General features: G+C 33.2%; 2 protein-coding genes across 3 annotated transcripts in view; one reads left to right on the top strand and one right to left on the bottom strand.

Moving 5' to 3' along the window:
• The window catches only part of LOC139491598 (NADP-dependent malic enzyme-like), a 48,567-nt gene extending 40,796 nt beyond the window's left edge, over positions 1-7,771 (bottom strand). For both annotated transcript variants that reach the window (XM_071279360.1, XM_071279361.1), the window contains exons 1-2: positions 7,612-7,771; positions 2,835-2,976 (exon numbers count right to left, since the gene is read on the bottom strand). In XM_071279360.1, the coding sequence (XP_071135461.1) occupies positions 2,835-2,976; positions 7,612-7,667 (198 nt within the window). In that variant the 5' untranslated portion in view covers positions 7,668-7,771. The remainder of the gene's footprint in view (positions 1-2,834; positions 2,977-7,611) is intronic.
• A 7,619-nt stretch (positions 7,772-15,390) lies between these two features.
• LOC139491597 (probable serine/threonine-protein kinase DDB_G0282963) lies at positions 15,391-18,578 on the top strand. The gene is made up of 2 exons (XM_071279359.1): positions 15,391-15,576; positions 17,709-18,578. Exons 1-2 carry the CDS (start codon positions 15,450-15,452, stop codon positions 18,452-18,454), a joined length of 873 nt encoding a protein of 290 aa, XP_071135460.1. The 5' UTR covers positions 15,391-15,449; the 3' UTR covers positions 18,455-18,578.
• The last annotated feature ends 73 nt before the right edge of the window (positions 18,579-18,651 follow it).

The following is an 18,651-nucleotide window of genomic DNA, read 5'->3' as shown; positions in this document are numbered from 1 at the left end:
AAGTTCACTTATTTGTAAATCTTACTTTGCTGAACATTATTGCTGTTCACAGTTTATCTCTTTCTATAATAATATTCAAGATAATAACCAAAAACAGTAAAATTTCCTTAAAATTACCAATTTAGGGGCAGCAACCCAACAACGGGTTGTCGGATTCATCTGAAAATTTGAGGGCAGATAGATCTTGACCTGATAAACAATTTTACACTCTGTCAGATTTGCTCTAAATGCTTTGGTTTTTGAGTTATAAGCCAAAAACTGCATTTTACCCCTATGTTCTATTTTTAGCCATGGCGGCTATCTTGGTTGGTTGGCCGGGTCACGCCACACATTTTTTAAACAAGTTACCCCTATGATGATTGTGGCCAAGTTTAGTTTAATTTGGCCAAGTAGTTTCAGAGAAGAAGATTTTTGTAAAAGATTACTAAGATTTACGAAAAAATTGTTAAAAATTGACTATAAAGGGCAATAACTCCTTCAGGGGTCAACTGACCATTTTGGTCGTTTTGACTTATTTGTAAATCTTACTTTGCTGAACATTATTGCTATTTACAGTTTATCTCTATCTATAATAATATTCAAGATAATAACCAAAAACAGCAAAATTTCCTTAAAATCACCAATTCAGGGGCAGCAACCCAACAACAGGTTGTCTGATTCATCTGAAAATTTCAGAACAGATAGATCTTGACCTGATAAACACTTTTACCACATGTCAGATTTGCTCTAAATGCTTTGGTTTTTGAGTTATAAGCCAAAAACTGCATTTTACCCCTATGTTCTATTTTTAGCCATGGCGGCCATCTTGGTTGGTTGGCCGGGTCTTGCCACACATTTTTTAAATTACATATCCCAAAGATGATTGTGGCCAAGTTTGGATTAATTTGGTCCAGTTGTTTCAGAGGAGAAGATTTTTGTAAAAGATTACTAAGATTTACGAAAAATGGTTAAAAATTGACTATAAAGGTCAATAACTCCTAAAGGGGTCAACTGACCATTTTGGTCAAGTTCACTTATTTGTAAATCTTACTTTGCTGAACATTATTGCTGTTTACAGTTTATCTCTATCTATAATAATATTCAAGAAAATAGCCCAAAACAGCAAAAATTCCCTAAAATTACCAGTTCAGGGCAGCAACCCAATAACGGGTTGTTGGATTTATCTGAAAATTTGAGGGCAGATAGATCTTGACCTGATAAACAATTTTACCTTGTCAGATTTGCTCTAAATGCTTTGGTTTTTGAGTTATAAGCCAAAAACTGCATTTTACCCCTATGTTCTATTTTTAGCCATGGCGGCCATCTTGGTTGGTTGGCCGGGTCACGCCACACATTTTTTAAACTAGATACCCCAATGATGATTGTGGCCAAGTTTGGTTTAATTTGGCCCAGTAGTTTCAGAGGAGAAGATTTTTGTAAAAGTTAACGACGACGGACGACAACGACGGACGCCGGACGCCAAGTGATGGGAAAAGCTCACTTGGCCCTTCGGGCCAGGTGAGCTAATAAAAAATAAAATACTTATACAAGTTAATAATGTTTGAATAATCTCCCCTTAAATTTCTCAAAAATTATATTACTGGTATTATAGCAAAGAGATCCAAAGAAATGAAGAAAAGATTAAGAGGGTGTCCATGGAAAAACCAGGCAGTGGATGGCACATGACATATTTTGTTTTAAAAAAAATTTCATCTATTTCATATCACAAATTCATTCTTTCTCAAAGTTAAATTTTGTTTTTTTAACTGCAACAAATAAAGAGGGAAAAAATACATAGAAAGCACTGAAAATTCATTGAAAAGGGGAGATAACTCTTCATTTTGTACAAAACTTTGTTGCATTGTTAGTGAACTTTAAAATCATTTTCTGATCCATCCACTGTTGATTCAAAAATATCTTTGACATATATATCCTTTGTATGATATAAACATTGCATTGGAACCAAAAATTCAGTGGGAAAAAAATTATGTTGTGCCACCCATATCACAGGATTTGCCTGATATTTACTTGGACAGCCTCTTAATAGGAAAGGATGACTTTTTAACTTATATAAGTAAAAAAATCTGAATGTCTATTAGGGACATACATTGTAACTAAGCCAAAAATCTGTTTACCTATACCAGTAAATAAAACATACTTGTATAAGTATCCTACAAATTTACTAATATAAGTATATTAATATTACTTCTTCAAGTAAATATCAATTACGCGTACAAGAAGTACCTGAGTACCTCTGACTGAATAAAGTTACAATGAAAAAGACATGTTTAATGAAGTACCAGAATTCGCCTCCCCTTTTTGATGTTTTATTCTACTACTTAGACTTATGTCGTGTGTGTCTGACTATTGTTTGTTAATTTTTTTCATGATTTTGTCAGGTTATTAATATTTGACTTTTGATACTCCCTTTAATCATTTGTTTAATATCTTCTCTAACTTTTCAAGACTTATTTCTAAAATGCTACTGTGGATTTATTCATCAGCAATGCTATAAATTTCCATGGACATGATGGATTGAAGAAACCTTGCATTTTTCGGGATGTTTGATTTCCTGATTTTGTCAATCTCTTCATACACCATGTACATTTTACACAGCCTTAAAACAATTCATTGAAATTCTAAATTTGAGGTTCACTAGTGGCAGTACGCACAAAATCAACAAAACTTGGTTATGTTGGTATCCAACAAACATTATTTATAAATAATGAATTCACAGTATTATGATTAATTTATTACTAAGAAAGAGCTGCATAAAAAGGGAAATAAGAAGACTGAGTATTGTACATCTGTTATGCAAGAAAAATAGGAAATTGCAGGTTTCCATAAAACTCTACCTTATTAAGTTTTGGGTTCCTTAATATTTCAATCCCTCTAACTCTTGAATGATTGATAAGTTCTCTCTTTTCTTTTGGAATCTTATATTTCCCAAATACATTATGGCTGGTTGAAAAGGCTGCAACTGTAGGTGCCGAAAATCTGTCAATAAAAATACAATATTAACGTACATATCAAAGTTAAACATATGAAGCAATTTTCATTGATACTGTACCCAAAACAAACCCAAGACATACATGTACTGGTTTTCCGCATTAAATGTAATTTATTTGAAGTACCAAATGGGAGATAACTCTTATTTCCTTTTAAATTATGTATAGAAAAGAGTAATACTACAGATTCAGTAATTGACTGGGCTGTTAATTAACCTGATCTGAACAGAAACTCTACAGATATAGAAATTCCATTTACAGTCTGCAGTTGACAGGTTAAATGGAAATGAGGCAACCAACAGTCTTATTTTCAAAAGTTCAACCAACAGTCTTATTTTCAAAAGTTTTCATTTTTTCAGCCAATTTCAGGGTTTGTACATTGTCATGCTTCTGTACCATGAACATGCATACTTATCATGATTATACTGGCCCTAATAGCCGCCTTGATTATAAAAAAAAAAGAAAAAATAGTATCTACTTCATTATCATAATTATATATCTGGTACATTGCATTTTGTTGTTTGCAGCTACAACATATACATGTATGATGTATACATGTATTAACTTTTAGTCAAATTTTATTTCATTTTTCTTATACTAGTATCATGTTACTTCATGTATATTATGTATATGATGATGAACTTATCACACTTATACACCTTTTTTTCTTTCTATTTTAATGATTCCTGTACACAATGGTCATGATGGTACATGTACATATTTTCATTAATGTAGAATAGATTATATATCTCAGACATCGTCAGAAGTCACAATACAAAATGTACATTAAAGTAACTTTTTTTTCGTTGTATTGTTAGAACAACAATTGTGATCATGAGAAGTTTATATAAGAACAAATGAAGAAAGGATTTGTTACAATAAATGTTGTTTCCAGATAAGCTTTTATTTATCATGATTCACAGTGCTCAGGATACCAGGCGACTTGGGCGAAGAAGTCGCCTTCCTGACTGTCACTTCGCTTTCCCCAACCCCCAAAAGCGAAAACAAGTCGCCCTGTTCTTGACGATACTCGCTTTCAGTCGCTTCTGTCATTGGACATTTTCAATTTTTACCAAATTGATGAAACATCATTTTTTTTATTGATAATTAAAGAAATTCAGACATAAACGATTCATTATCTTTAGAAAAGAGGTTGAAGTATTGTTTTCGCAGTGTGTAGCAAGTTATTTGATAAAAATACAACTTTTTATCACTTCGTGCATTTCCGCAAGTTCCGGTGCTTGGTACTCGAAAACGTACATCAACCTAAATTTCGGCGGAAAAATAAGTTTGTTACTTCATTAAAACGTGATAAAAGTTGCCTCCAGTAAATGTTTAATCCATTTATTGCATTAAAAACGTCATGTTCCTTTCCAAATAACTTGTCAAACATCGTTTATTTATGTAAATTTTCTTGCATTCGTCCGCCATTGACCGATTTCTAAACTATGGATCTGAACCGGACCAGCTATGACCGAAATCCGTACTTTTACAATAATTACTACGGACGCACGGATGGAACAGCTGACAGAAGAATATTGATCCCAAAGGGAAAATTACGCATTCCATACGCATTAAGAGACTTTTGGTTACATCTAATTGATTGGTGTATATAATTCCCTATATTTTTTATGGATTGTTTCAAACTATTGATTAAAGTTGCTTAACTCTGAGACTATCATACTAATATCAATATATTATGGCCCAGCTTAATAACTTTTAATTTTTTTTATGAGAAACACTGAATTTCATACACAAGATAATTTTTGATTAAATTGTAATTGATATATATTATAATTTCTTTACATTTTTTAAAATATTTTTTTTGTTTTTTAGTGTTAGATATTTAGTTGGTAGTTTCTCACAAGAACCTTAGTTTAAGTTAACAACTTTTAATTTCAAATGTTACTTTAATTGTATTTTTTTTACTCAGATATGAATTGAACAATATAAAAAGAACATTATTTACATATGGCCCTTTATACTATTGTAAAATCCAAACATTGTAGCGCACCGCGCGAATGAGCACTTCTCTTTCAAATCTCACCACTTCTCCCTATCAGTTTCAAAAAGAGAATTCACTTCTCCCTATAATTCTGAAGTAGTGTGAGCCCTGTGATTCATGTTTATATGTGTATGGTAGCAGTGCAGCTAAAATTGTATCAAATAAGTACAAATGGAGTAAGCACACTTCATTGACTTGTATTCATACAACATGTACAGTGTATTGCAAACACTGGATCGATGCAACTGCTGGTGGAGATTTCTTTCACCGAGGATATCACCAGCCCAGTAGTCAGCACATCTGTGTTGACTTGAGTTATCATTGATATGTTCATAATTATAAATTAACTGTTAACAAAACTTCGAATTTTGAAATAATAAGGCTTTTCTACCTCAGGATTATTTACCTTAGCGGTATTTGGCAAAACTTTTAGGAATTTTCGGTCCTCAATGCTCTTTAACTTCGGACTTTATTTGGCCTTTTGAACATTTTTGATTTGAGCGTCACTGATGAGTCTTTTGTAGACGAAACGCATGTCTGGCATATATATAAAATTTGAATCCATCTATCTACTGTATGATGAGTTTATTTAAACTTTATTCATATTTTAATAATGTGACTTAGCTCACTTCTGAAAGATAGTTTTACGCACCCCCACCTTAGAAGGGTCTGGATGGGGTTACTAGAAAAGAATACAATATGTAAATAAAAAGTGCCAAATAAAGGGGGGAGGGGAAAGGTTAAGTGAAAAATAGGCAAAAAAAAAATTAAGAATTTAGAGAAGAAAACTTTGAAGAATAAGTAAAATAAAAGACATTCCACTCCATCAAAACACTAGTATTATTTTCTTGAGGAAACCAACCCTTAACCTATGAGCAGTGACACATATTTATCCTATACATGTACAACGGAAGTTATATCAATTTTGGCAATGTTTTGCCCAACAATTATACACGTTTTATATATTAAAATCACTTTCATATCAATGTGATAACTAGTATGACTAGCAGGGGCGTAGCTGCCGTTAGGCACTTTAGGCACGTGCCTACACATAATTTTTTCACAAATATTTTTTTTTTGTTAAAAAGAATAATAAACAACGCTATCTGTAGATGAAAGCCAGTGAAGTTGTTAAAAAACTTTAATTATCGAATGTCATGTGTACACTAGTCTCTCGTCCTTAGTAGTTGGAATATTGAATAGAATTGCATGTTTTTACTATTTTACCCTATATAGAAACTATAAACTAGAATTTTGGTTCAGATCATTTCACTTCTATCAATAAAAACCTGAATGAACCTCAACTTAGACACATGAGTTTTTTAATTAGTTGCTGTTAGTTTTCAACTAGCTTTCCACTATGTCTTCACCCGACTTGCCAATGTTGGTCGTCCGTTTGGCTGTGCAGGATGTATAAATTCGCAATTACGTCTGGTCAGAATGGGGACATTAAATCCGATGCCTAGTTGTAGAGAGAATGCAACTCTTTGAGGAGTTCGTAGTTGGTCTACTGAAAGGCAAAATTTCGCCTCCTATCCATGTGTTTATGTGGCTAGGGTGAAGGTCTAAGATTCAAAAGATTGATGGTTGATGTCTAGGCAAAAGGATAGTTTTATTATATATAGTAAGATCAGTGTTTACGTGCCTATTTTTTTTTAAAGAAGGATCGTCAATATGTACTATAAATTAAGTTAAACGTATATATCAATCAGAACGGAATTAGATATGATAATACCAAACAGGGTGTACTGCTTAATTAAAGGTTTAGTCCATACGCTGATCTACGCTGGGCAATGAATATTGTAAAAAAAAAAATTATATTTCCAATTGTACTGCGTTATTTAATTCACCAGTCTGATGTTATGGTACATAATTCATAATTCTTCGTACTTTTCATCTTGCATATTATAATTATCATGATTAAATAACTAGTATATTTGATATTTTTGTACATAAAATTTTGCAGCTAAAACGCTGAAAACCGTTTTCCCTGGACCTGCTGGGGGCCTTCAGACCCCCTGCCGATTGGTGCCTACAGTTGACTGAATACCTAGCTACGCCCCTGACTAGTGCAAGAGCCAAATGAGTTCAATAATATAAAAAACTAAATATATTACTTATTTTAAAATTATATGCAAATACATTTATGTGCATACAATAATGTGACAGGTTTCAACACTGACAACAGATATTAATATTAGACATTTGTTAGAAATGGAAATTTAAGTTTTAAATTAGTTTTTAAATCAGGAAATTGTAGTCTGGATTTACACACATTAAACATTCAATGTGAAGGATTAATATTTTTTACCAGTCAGTGAAAGCCTTATATAGCTAACCGGCTAACTGTCATGGTCACATTTCGTGTCAACCAGTCTTCTTAAAATATTTAGACACACCTCCACTGATCAGCTGGAGTGAACGTGCAGATTTAAGCATGGAAAAACAATTAACGTGTGCATAAATTATAAGCATTATTATTCTTCAGCAGTATAATATATGGTATTTGTCATCTCTTTTAGCTGCTACAGACTCTCATTTGTGTAGGGGGCATAGCGGTCAAATGCAAATGAGTCGATTTTCCACAAATATTAAAAAGCAAATACCAAATGTGTTTACCTGTTCAAAACCAAACCGTTAATGTTGTTTAATCTGCAAAGCATGGATCCTGCCATTGTTAAAGCTGATATAAAATTAAGATTAAATACGTTTCCATAGAACACAGACTTCCAGCTTCATAATTTCTAGATGACTGACTATTGATGACTCAAGAACTATTCCGAAAATCTGTACTATTCCGGTATAAGCCGGTTTGCGCGGGAAATACAAAATTGTCACACCCACGTCTCGCTTTGTTCATAATATCATTATACATGTGACGTCTCTGTGTAAAGCAACATATTGTCCTATGAAATATTGTTGACTAATCTATTTATCATAAAATATGTTCCTCGTCTATGGAAAATGTGTATATAAAACAACATTTCACAAGAGACATAAAATACATATATATGAGGGGGAGGACAGGGGTAAGGGAGACAGGGAGAAAGGGGGTAGGAGAAAGGAGAAAGGGGGTAGGAGAAAAAGTTGGAGAAAGGAGAAAAAATAAAATATCTCTCCTTTAAAAAAAAATTCTAATATTTCAAGAAAAAATATCTCAAAAGGAGATGTTTTATTCTAATGGGAGAAAGGAGAAAAGGGGTGGGAGAAGGGTAACCCCCTGTCCTCCCCCTCATATATAGATCCATATAATATGTATCTGGTGAAATAGAATGTAGGACAGAAAGTCACAGACAAAAAGACACAGGACAAAAGTCCAAATTCAGTTTTGAGATTATTTTTTTTAACAAGAAAACACTAATTTTACAAATTGTTTTTTTATTTGTTCTTGAACTATTATATATATCTGAAAATTTATTCAATAAATATCAATAATGATCAAATTATTGTTATGAAAACAAAATGTCAAAGTGACTTGATACTAAAGTGGCTTCATTCTGCCAAGAAATATATCTTTTCATGATTAAATTTTCATCATAAATTTTCATTTATCAAGGCTTATGAACAATTACCTAACATTAAGATAACATAAATTATCATATACTTATACTCAATAACATATGATTTTTACCGTATGATAATAGTACATTAAATTAAAGTATTTTCCATATTTTTCGAATTGGTGCTTAGCGGGCTGATATGAAAAGTTTATCACATGCTTTGATTGTTATCACATGCCTTTCTGTAACGTTATCACATGGCATTCCGGAAAATACACAGCAATGCTACGTTTTCGGTGAAAAACATTAAAAAGTAGTGTACAAAACAATTATTTGAATACTGGAAGTATATTGTGTAAAATAATTAAATTTAATTTATTACATTGGTTGCAATGAATTACATTGATTTCCCAGTTAGATAAAAACCGATAATTTCACATGTGAAATAAACGTGGTTATTTCACTCTCTGACGTCATACAACAATAGGCGTTGTCAAGACGTCGATAACGTCGGATCAAAACAAATTGTCAATGCGTAGGAAAAAGATATAGTTCCTTACATTTTCTACATTAATTTCATAAAAAAAGCCATTTGCCAATGTAATAAAAAGAATAACTAATCGCCGTATTTGAATATCAAAAATAAGACAACTTGTGACCGAACGCCGCTATGGATTAAACTCGTGCTGCGCACTCGTTTAATCCATGCGTCGTTCGGTCACGCGTTGTCTTATTTTTGATATTCAAATACGGCGATTAGTTATACTATAATTAAAAAAAATATATTAAATAAATGCATTTTTTAAGTTTTTCTGAAACATAATTTAGAAAGTTACTTTAATAATGTTGACTTTTCCAAACAATGTTCATTATGTATATTGTTGAGTTATTTTTGTGTCGATTCGTCATTTTAAAGTGTGTTTTTTTTCTCTGATAAAAAGATTTCATATATTGAATGTATCAAATTTTGGGTCCGACGTCCGTGAACTTTTTACTCTTTCAACTTCTTTTCGGGAACCACGTAGAGGATCAATATATGAATCTGTTATTTTTCTCTACTGTTGACGCATATGATAAAAAGATCGTAACATGTCATTTTTCATATCACATGTATTATCAACCCTCGGTCAATATCAGCCCTCGAGCCATAGGGCTGATAATACATGCGATATGAAAAATTCCATGTAATAATCTGATAATATACTACAAACAGAAAATATTTCAAGATCATTCTCTCGTATATATTCAACTTGGCAAATGTCATTAAATTATTTGAGAATTTTTGTCCTGTGCCTTTTGGTCCTACCAAATTTGTGACTTTATGTTCTGTAACTTTTTGTCCTGTGACTTTCTGTCCGTTTACCTGAAATTTATATCAAGTTATTATGAACAATGCTGGTTTCGAAGTTCTCAGTTTTGGTTCAGAACTTTTCAGTCCTCAGTTTCAGTCATGTCAATTCCAGCTATTAAAATCTAATTCGGTAGGTTACATTGGGGGGAATGCGAAATGCGAATACTGCCGCAGGTGTAGTGGCGGATCCAGAACTTTTCATACGGGCTCTGACTGACCTAAAAAAAAAAAGGGGGGGGGGGGTCCCTTCAGCGATTCCCTATATAAGCAACCAAATTTTTCCCACGAAAGGGAGAACCGCCCCCCCGGGAGCCACCCCCCCCCCACCCCCCATGACCCGCCTATGAGGAGTTTCTCCTGGGAAATAATGTATTAACTGTACCAGGTCGCTCAGATTCAGATATTGTATTTTTGTTAGTTTAAGAAAAAAATGTTCAAGAATCAATCTTATGAGATGAAGCTTGATTTTTAAAGTTTGTACTTATTTTGTACTGTTCGTGACATCGGACCAGTTTATACATAGATCTATATAATACAAATCGAGGTTATATATATATGACAAAAATGGCTAGGAAACACATTTAACACTGCAACATTCTGTGATGTGCCTATCGCAAGTCAGGAGCCTGTAATTCACATAATTTAAATGATTCAATGCACGGTTGTTAGTAAGTAAATTTAATTTACGGTCGGGCATGATCTGCATGTACAATTCAACAAGGTAAACATGAGCTATGTAGAGCTCTTAATCGATTGTTGCTGATATAGTTCGGAAATTTAGGGCTTTTTTAATCCCTCCAAAAAAAAAATCTAAGACTTCTACAGTTGATGAAGCCTATCCTAAACTTCTTTCAATAAGATTACATATGAAATTTTGTAAATTATTACTAGGTGTGGGGAAAAGAGCAACTAACCTTGCCACTCTCAACTTGGGAGATTTCCTTTACATTTTGATATTACCAAATCTATGATCAGATACTGGCACAGGCTTGATAATTTGGGTTCATCCTTTCCCTTACTATAAGATGCATATTTAGAGTCAAAGCTATTATCTAAATCAAAAATTCCCTCTTGGTATGGATCATTAAACTATTTGCAAAAAAAAAATTAATGGGGTTGACAGTCTAACCTTTGCAAGCAACTTTAGATTCAAAATTTAAATTAAAAAGTTTTTGTATCAGCACTATGCAATACAGTGGAGAAACCAAATGCACAATTGTGCTGATGGGAAGCTTTGTAGCTATAGCACTTTTAAGACTCATTTTGGTCTTGAAAGATATCTTACTATATTACAATCGCCTGAGCAGAGGAGAAATTTCACTCGATTGCGTATTTCTTCTCACAGACTAAGAATTGAACAAGGTCGCTATCAGGGTACTCTCCGACAAGACAGGATATGTCTCAGGTGCACCTCAAATGAAGTTTATGATGATAACCATTTTTTAGGCCACAATTAAAAAAAATATTTTGATTTGCCCAAACCCTACCCAAAGGTTGAGACAGTGGGTAGGTAGGTAGGCATTTTCTTTTTTTTTTCAAAAAAAGAAATTGAAGTATCAGGTGTTTATTAATCTTCATGCCTATCTGATTAAAAAAAAAACTTCTTCAAATCAGGACAAATTAAAGAATTTGAGTAGGCAGATTTTTTCTGGGTAGGTAGGGTTCGGGCAAACAAACCTATTCTTTTTTATGGCCTTATTCTCGTGCACATCATCTCAAGATAAGAGAAATTGTTTAAATTCCACTATTAACTCACTATGCCCAAACTTTATGCATTTGATTCCTATCCAAAAACTGATATGGCTTCTTAATGTAGAGAATCTTGATATATTAATATCTGTCTGTGAGTTAGTTGATGAAGACAAAATATATAACTCGAAAGATAAATATTTAAATCAGGCTTTCTGCACTAGGCACGAGGTGAGCATGGTGGGGTATAGGACCCATCGTATAAGTTCTATTACCTTTCTGTTTGTGATATTTTTTATTAAACTGGTAATATTTTATCTTTTTCGTAATATGTGCACTTTGGCATGTCAATTAGCATTGTCCCTTGGTGCCTCTTGCAGTTGTGTCACTTTAAATAGTACTGACTCCTCTGCACCAGGCACGAGGATGACATATATATATACCAGTTATGCAGATATGAATGGGTACAGATAATTGTAGAACTTATGAATGGGTACAGATAATTGTAGAACTGGGCATGTCCAAAAAGACAAAGATCGGATTAATCTGGCATGCACAATTCAGCCAGTTTTATAAGTTCCGAGCACTATTAGCAAAATGCTGCATGCATCGTTTTACAAGATTAATTTTAGCAAACACGGCAAAATAATTGCAAATGCATTATTTTACAACTTCTTGCATGATTATGCATGGCTTTAATTCAAGTGCACAGTTTTACAACTTCGTGCATGATTATGCCTGACTTTAATTCAAGTGCACAGTTTTACAACTTCTTGCATGATTTCATGGCTTAAATTCAAGTGCACAGTTTTACAACTTCTTACATGATTACGCATGGCCTAATTTCAAGTGCACAGTTTTACATTCTTTTTTTAAATGAAAATGATCATTGAAACTTCAAACAAACGACGGCGCTACGCATAACCGATTATAGTATATTAAAAAATGCACTCGGAAAAGATTCCACACCCGTGAATAATTTCAGCCACGTAGAGTCGGCTTCATGTAAATGTACCAAAAAATGACGAAGGAAATAATAAAATGACCTGTTTCGATTTTGAGTCGGGATTCTAACCCTTGTCGGGAAGTATTTGCAGATTTCCAGATGGCTGTGCATGGCCCATTTCAACAAACTTTGGTAAAACTGTGCATTCCATAATTATAGTTATAAACAAATGCACAGTTTTACAATTGTTTGATGATCTAGGCGTCATTGTTAAATATGCATGTATGAACTGCTCACTATTACAATTTCCAGGGGAATTGTGCATGATGTACAGATCATATGAAAGTTGTAAAACATCTACATCTACATCTACATAATACTTCTTAACTTCAATATGTTGAAGATTACAAGAAGGCACATACTAGGGAAACAAATTAACTAAACATATTTACATTAATTTCAAAAAAACATTTTTTTTTTTAATTTTTTGTATATAGATAAAAACATGGTTTGGTTTAGCAGTACATATGTGGTTTTGCACCAGACTTAAAAGCTTCTAAGTCTGGGCTACAGGCTACTTGGTATGGTAGGGAATTCCACAACCTTATTGTTCTAGGAAAAAATGAATATAAATGATAGCTTGTGGGAGAGAATGGCTGTATAAATTTATGTTCCTTAGATGGTATTAGGTATGTATTTACTGGGATGGAGACTAATTGGTGTTTGATTTTATATAGCATGGTGACGGATGCAAGATTTCTTCTTTGTTGTAATGTTGGCCATCTTAGATGTTCAAGCATGGCTGTTACACTGCTTTGATAGCTGTATTGGTTGAGTGTATACCTGGCAGCTCTTCTCTGTACCATTTCAATTTTATGTATTTGTTGTTTCTGCCACGGGTCCCAGACGACACTACAGTATTCTATTTTTGGTCTTACGTATGTTTTGTAAGCCAGTTGTTTTGTTTTTATGCTGTTTGTTTTTACATTTCTTTTAATAAATCTCAGTGATGCGTTTGCTTTGTTTGTGATGTCTTTTATATGAGAGTTCCATGTCAGGTCTTTTGTGATGGAAACGCCAAGATATTTTGCTTTGTTTGTTGATTTTAGAATATGATTATGTAATGTGTATTTATAGGTGATAGGTTTATGTTTTCTTGTTATGTGGATGATTTCACATTTGTCTGGGTTAAAGGACATAAGCCATTCTTGCTCCCATTGTTCCAGTTTATGTAGGTCTGATTGAAGGGTGTGACAGTCATCTAATGATGAAATTGTTAGATACACAATAGTGTCATCTGCAAAGAGGCGAACATTACTTTTGAGGTTGTCTGGCATGTCATTGATGTAAATTAAGAACAGACATGGCCCGAGAACAGAGCCTTGGGGGACGCCTGCGACAATACAGGACAACTATTTGATGTGCGACTGTCAACCACCACTTTTTGGGATCTATGTGATAACTATGCCTCTATCCAATTTGTTGTTTTGTTATTTATTCCCATGCGTTTCAGTTTTAGGATAAGTCTTTGGTGGTCCACCTTATCAAACGCTTTTGAAAAATCCATGACAGCTACGTCAGTTTGTTTACCGTTTGCCATGTAATCAAGTAGTTGCTGTGTAAAAGTTAAAAGTTGTGTTTCACAGCTTTTGATCTAAAACCATGCTGCAGTGGGTATAGTAAATCGTGAATGTCTAGATTCAATAATTCAAAAAGATTCATTGCATGCTCAGTTCAATAAACTTTGGTAAAACTGCGCAGTTTAACAATTGTTTTATGATCTAGGCTTCCTTGTTTTATATGCATGTATGAACTGCTCACTCCCATCGAGTACAGTTGACAAGATAATCATACTACAAAATAAAATATGTCGAATCAATCGATTGTCGGATACTGTCCTCACTTGTACAATTTCCTGGGGAATTGTGCATGATGTATATAGATCATATGAAAATTGTAAACCAATGCATGCCCAGTTCAACAAACTTTGGTTAAACTGCGAATTCCATAATAATAAACTTCATTGTTTTACGTGCATATATATATATGAACTGCTCGTTTGTACAATTTCCTGAAGAATTGTGCATAATGTACAGATCATATGAAAATTGTAAAACAATGCATGTCCAGTTCAACAGACAATTGTAAAACTGGGCATGCTCAGTTCTATAAAATCATGTGACAAAACATACCTCAGTTATGTGCAACTTCTTAGTTACAATATATCTTACCATATCATTAATGTCCCGATACACATTTTAATATGCACCCACCATGCCATATAGCACCGTCCCTTGGTGCCTCCTGCAGTTCAGCTAGATATATTCAGCCTACTCACAGTATTCTTTTTTGTTACTTTCTAGAGGTGTGCCTGTGTCTTCTTCTTCTTCTTCTTCTTCTTCTTTCTTCTTCTTCTTCTTCTTCTTCTTCTTCTTCTTCTTCTTCTTCTTCTTCTTCTTCTTCTTCTTCTTCTTCTTCTTCTTCTTCTTCTTCTTCTTCTTCTTCTTCTTCTTCTTCTTCTTCTTCTTCTTCTTCTTCTTCTTCTTCTTCTTCTTCTTCTTCTTCTTCTTCTTCTTCTTCTTCTTCTTCTTCTTTTGTCCTTCTCCTTCTCCTTCTTCTTAATAGAAAATTATATTTGTGTTTATCTTGTGAAAAAAATTAAATTATCCACAATAAAAATAGAACCAAATAAACAATTAAACCTGTGATAATTCTGCTTCTGGTACCAAATTGATAAAAATCAAACAAAAAATGAAATGACCCCAAAATATGTTTTGAAAAAAATAATTTTATATACAATATAATATAGCAAACTGTAGATCTAAACTCTAAAACAAACTTGTTTCAAACATTTACTTGGACTCAATTTCTAACTCGAACTCGAACACACTTGGGTTTTTTTTCAGGGGAGGTTAGCACATTTCCCGCCAACCATCTGTTTCACATCTTCTGCAGATAATATTTTGACACCATGGCTGCATTTTGGTTTATGCATATGATGCATGTCAATAGAAAACCACATTTGTTGAAGATAGAGTATGCCCGATCAAGTAGATCGCAGTGTAAATGGTTATTAGGTTGTGATAAAATAGCTGAAGGTACTTTTTATAACTAAAAGATTATAGCAGTTCTCTAATATCATGTCTTGAGAGACGTTTCGCCTTTCGGTCACACAACCAGTTTGACCACAGGCACATGTCGTTTCGGCCAACCCACACAAACAGTTAGGTCATATTCGATTCTTCTTTTAAAAAATTGCAGGCCAGGCGTGGATAGTCATTTATATAAAAAAAAAAAGTGGGGGGGGGGTATTAACCCAGGAGAACATATATCATGTATATGTCTAGGAATGTCTCCTAAAATCAACATATCAGAATTTGTAACTGCTACATGAGTACACTGGTGACTAAGAGCCTGTATGATATAAACCTATTGATTGGCCTTTCAAAGTTTCAGTGGCGGATCCAGAACTTTTTATGAGGGGGTCGTTGGCACTCAAGTCATGTTTCAGGGATTCCCTATATAATCATCAAAATTTTTCCTCCCTGGAACTGCCTGTACCTTTGGCTCAACAACTTGAAATCTTGAGAAAACCCTCATCATTTAATTACATGATTAATACCTTATTCATTAGTACTATAAACAGTTACAGTCCTGTAGTCGCTGTCACATAAAATTGGGACCATGTTATTGGTTGAAAAATTTTAAACCAACAACCTCATTAACGGTAACTGTGAGAGTGAAAATTTCAAAGTATGCATAATTCAATGAACACTCATTGACACTATATACTGTACCGTAAATTAAAGATGGCCCTTTCTCCATTTGTTCTCAGTAATTTTAGCCATATAAAACAGGGGGTGCAGATTTTAATAATCAATGGAGGTGCAAATAGGTTGAAAAAAATATGTGAAAACAAATTTTGAAAAAAATGCATACAAATTATTTTATTTACTAATCACAGTGCCCATACTAGGGCAGAATAATTACAGAATAATTACAGTTTAATTTGTATGACTACAAGACAAAACATAAGACTTAACATGATTTGAATCATTGAGTTTTTTAAAACATTGAACATACACATGTATATACATTTATAAGGGAAAAGAACTGTATTCAAAACTGGCGAATAAAACTCAGCAATATGGATATTTTCCACCTGGAACACAATTTTTTTTAAACGATAATCATAATAATAGAAATATAATAAAGGGGGACATGTCTAAGGATGCACACCTCTGAGGAGCCAAATATTTCTGGGATTTAACTTTTATCTTTACCTGATTTTTGGGTTAATATGACAAAAAAAAGGATTAGTGAAGAGAAAATGATGTTTGGTGCACTTCTTTTTTTGCAACAAAAGGTTAGGTAAGCATAGATCTTTATCACTGTCGTCCATCGTCTGTCTTCTGTTAACTTTTACAAAAATCTTTTTCTCTGAATCTGATGGCCCTAATTTAACCAAACTTTGCCACAATTATCACTAGGGTATTTAGTTTATATAGTGTGTCCGATGACCCCGCCTGCCAACCAACATGGCCGACATGGCTTAAAAATAGAACATATAGGCCTAAGGGGTAAAATGCAGTGTTTGACTTATATCTCTGAAACTAAAGCATTTAGAGCAAATCTGTCAAAGGGATAAAAATGTTCATTAGGTGAAGATCTATCCGCCCTGAAATTTTAAGACTAGTAAAATTGGCAATTTTAAGGAAATTTTGCAGTTTTTGGTTATCTTGAATATAATTATAGATAGAAATAAACTGTAAACAGCAATAATGTTAGGCAAAGTAAGATCTACAAATAAGTAGGCATGACCAAAATTATCAGATTTAGATTTATTTGCCCTGAAATTTTCAGACGAATCCAAACACTCTGTTGTGTGGTTGCTGCCCCTGAGTTAGTAATTTTTTTTTTGAAATTTAAAGTCTTTTGCAGTTTTTTTATTATCTTAGATATCTAATACTTATAATTATGATGTTCACCTTATTTTACATGATTTCCAAAGCATCAGTAAATACAGGTGAGCGACACAGGCTCTTGAAAACCTCTTTTTTTCAATTATTACCTATTTTCATGATTTTGATCTATAAACTTGGAAAAATTCTCAGTTTCACATTTATACTTTTTTTCATACTTTGACTTGAAAGATGAAGTGGACCAATCTGAATAAATCAAACTAAAATAACTTTCATTAGTTGATATAACAAATTTTTTCTTTTCATAGGTGACCTTAGAATTGGTGTAGTTCATGATACTTGGCCTTGGACCCAATGGTTCCATTTTGACTGTTTTTGGGGAGATGACTTTGAAGAATTTTACAAGAATAATAGAGGTAAAGTGATAGGTGTTGATATTGAGGATTTAATGGACGGCTACAGGTCTATAAGCGAGGATGATCAGCAAAAGGCAGTTGAATCTCTTGAAGAATGGATTGATATTTGTAAAGCTTTTTACGGCGGGGATGAGGATGAGGATGAAGATTATGGCAATTCGGTTGCGACAGAAGTTGAAAATCAGGCTGAAACATCGGGAAATAACGGGAATGGGAATAACGAAAACAAAGAAAATGTACCAAACAACCAAAATGGGAATAAAACACCAGGAAATGATAATAATGGGAATGTCATAAACAAAGAAAATTTGCCAAACAACGTTAACCAAAATGGGAATAAAACACCAGGAAATGACAATAATGGGAATGTCATAAACAAAACAAAATTGCCAAACAACCAAAATGGGAATAAAACACCAGGAAATGACAATAATGGGAATGTCAAGAATAAAGAAAATATGCCAAAGGTCCAAAACGGGAATAAAATTTCTGGGAAGGATGAAAAGAAAGTGTTGATCACCAAAAGAGTTGCTGAAACTTCAACTGTAAATCAAGGGTTGAAAAGAGCGATTGATCCTGTGCCAAAAGTACCTGAAAAGAAAATTAGGATGCTGAATTCCTTTGTTGGATTCCTTTAGATATATATATATAGATGTAAGATTTGACCTAATCTAAAAATGTTAAAATTTATTTAGTTAATAGTTTTTGTGTGTATTATTGACATGTTGTTCATGTACTGTAAATTCAGAAATTATTGCAAGGTTTGTAAACGCAATAATTAAAACTCACATTTTGTAATATTTTAACTGAATAAAGCATGACTTTTCCCAAAATT

This window comes from Mytilus edulis, chromosome 10, assembly GCF_963676685.1.
Source record: "Mytilus edulis chromosome 10, xbMytEdul2.2, whole genome shotgun sequence".
Lineage (NCBI taxonomy): Eukaryota > Metazoa > Mollusca > Bivalvia > Mytilida > Mytilidae > Mytilus > Mytilus edulis.
Note: the sequence above shows the minus strand (reverse complement) of the source record. Positions and strands in the feature narration are given on the sequence as shown.

Bases quoted from the DNA above. Each gene is read 5' to 3' on its own strand.
- LOC139491597 (XM_071279359.1), top strand. From the start codon at position 15,450: ATGGCTGCATTTTGGTTTATGCATATGATGCATGTCAATAGAAAACCA. The intron at 15,577-17,708 runs GTACTTTTTATA...TTCTTTTCATAG, and splicing joins TTGTGATAAAATAGCTGAAG to GTGACCTTAGAATTGGTGTA.